General features: G+C 42.6%; 1 protein-coding gene across 1 annotated transcript; it reads left to right on the top strand.

Annotated features, from left to right (window-relative positions):
- Positions 1 to 321: 321 nt before the first annotated feature.
- Positions 322 to 1,269, top strand: LOC102020721 (olfactory receptor 4K15; the record flags this gene model as incomplete). Its single annotated transcript, XM_005412130.2, has 1 exon — positions 322 to 1,269. A coding segment is annotated over exon 1 (897 nt), but the record flags the coding sequence as incomplete, so codon positions are not given.

The raw sequence follows: 1,269 nt of genomic DNA, 5'->3' as shown, positions 1-1,269 counted from the left end.
GTGCAAAATGCACATTTTAGTGAGTTTCGACAAAGTGAATATTCCTATGTAACGTCAACAGTATCATGAACCAGTACTGCCAGCAGTTTATTCTCCTTGTTCATGTTCCCCACTCAAGAGTAACTCCTATTAGACTTTTCAAGACTTTTCAACATCATGTACTAAGTTGATCTGTTTTTGAACATAACTAGGTTTACAGCATTTATTGCACTCGCAATATGGTTTCTAATAATTCTGGAAAACCCAGGAATGTAAATATAAAGAATTTTGAGAACCTGAAGTGTAATTGCAAAAGGAAGCCATACCCCTTCACCTACTGAACTCTGCTTTTCTCCTACTCAGGTTGCTGGAGACAAATCTCTTCCAAAGTCAATGAATGAGACAAATTGTTCTCAGGTGATGGAATTTGTGTTGCTGGGACTCTCTGGTTCCAAGGAGCTCCAGCCTTTCCTGTTTCTCATATTTTCAGTACTCTACTTAGCAATACTCCTGGGGAACTTTTTCATCATCCTCACAGTGAACTTCGATGCCCGCCTTCATACCCCCATGTACTTTCTGCTTGCAAACCTGTCTTTCATAGATGTGTGTGTTGCCTCTTTCGCTACCCCCAAAATGATTGCAGACTTTCTGGTTGAGCATAAGACTATCTCTTTCAAAGGTTGCTTAGCCCAGATTTTCTGTGTTCATCTTTTTGCAGGTGGTGAAATGGTTATGCTTGTGTCTATGGCCTATGATCGCTATGTGGCTATATGCAAGCCTCTCCACTACATGACAATCATGAGCCGCCGTGTGTGCATTATTCTCGTCATTATCTCTTGGTGTGTGGGCTTCATTCATACTACTAGCCAGTTGGCCTTTACTGTCAACTTACCTTTCTGTGGTCCTAATCAGGTTGACAGCTTTTTCTGTGATCTCCCTTTAGTGACCAAGCTTGCCTGTACAGACACTTATGTTATCAGCTTACTAATAGTAGCAGACAGTGGCTTTCTTTCCCTGAGTTCCTTTCTCCTCCTGGTTGTCTCCTACACTGTGATACTTGTTACAGTCAGGAAACGCTCCTCTGCGAGCATGGCGAAGGCCCGCTCCACCCTGACTGCTCACATCACTGTGGTCACACTCTTCTTTGGACCATGCATTTTTATTTATGTGTGGCCCTTCAGCAGTTATTCAGTGGACAAAGTTCTTGCTGTGTTCTATACCGTCTTTACTCCCATTTTAAACCCCGTTATCTACACTCTGAGGAACAAAGAAGTGAAGGCAGCTATGTCG

This window comes from Chinchilla lanigera, unplaced genomic scaffold (assembly GCF_000276665.1).
Source record: "Chinchilla lanigera isolate Chin_1 unplaced genomic scaffold, ChiLan1.0 scaffold00149, whole genome shotgun sequence".
Taxonomy (NCBI): domain Eukaryota; kingdom Metazoa; phylum Chordata; class Mammalia; order Rodentia; family Chinchillidae; genus Chinchilla; species Chinchilla lanigera.
Note: the sequence above shows the minus strand (reverse complement) of the source record. Positions and strands in the feature narration are given on the sequence as shown.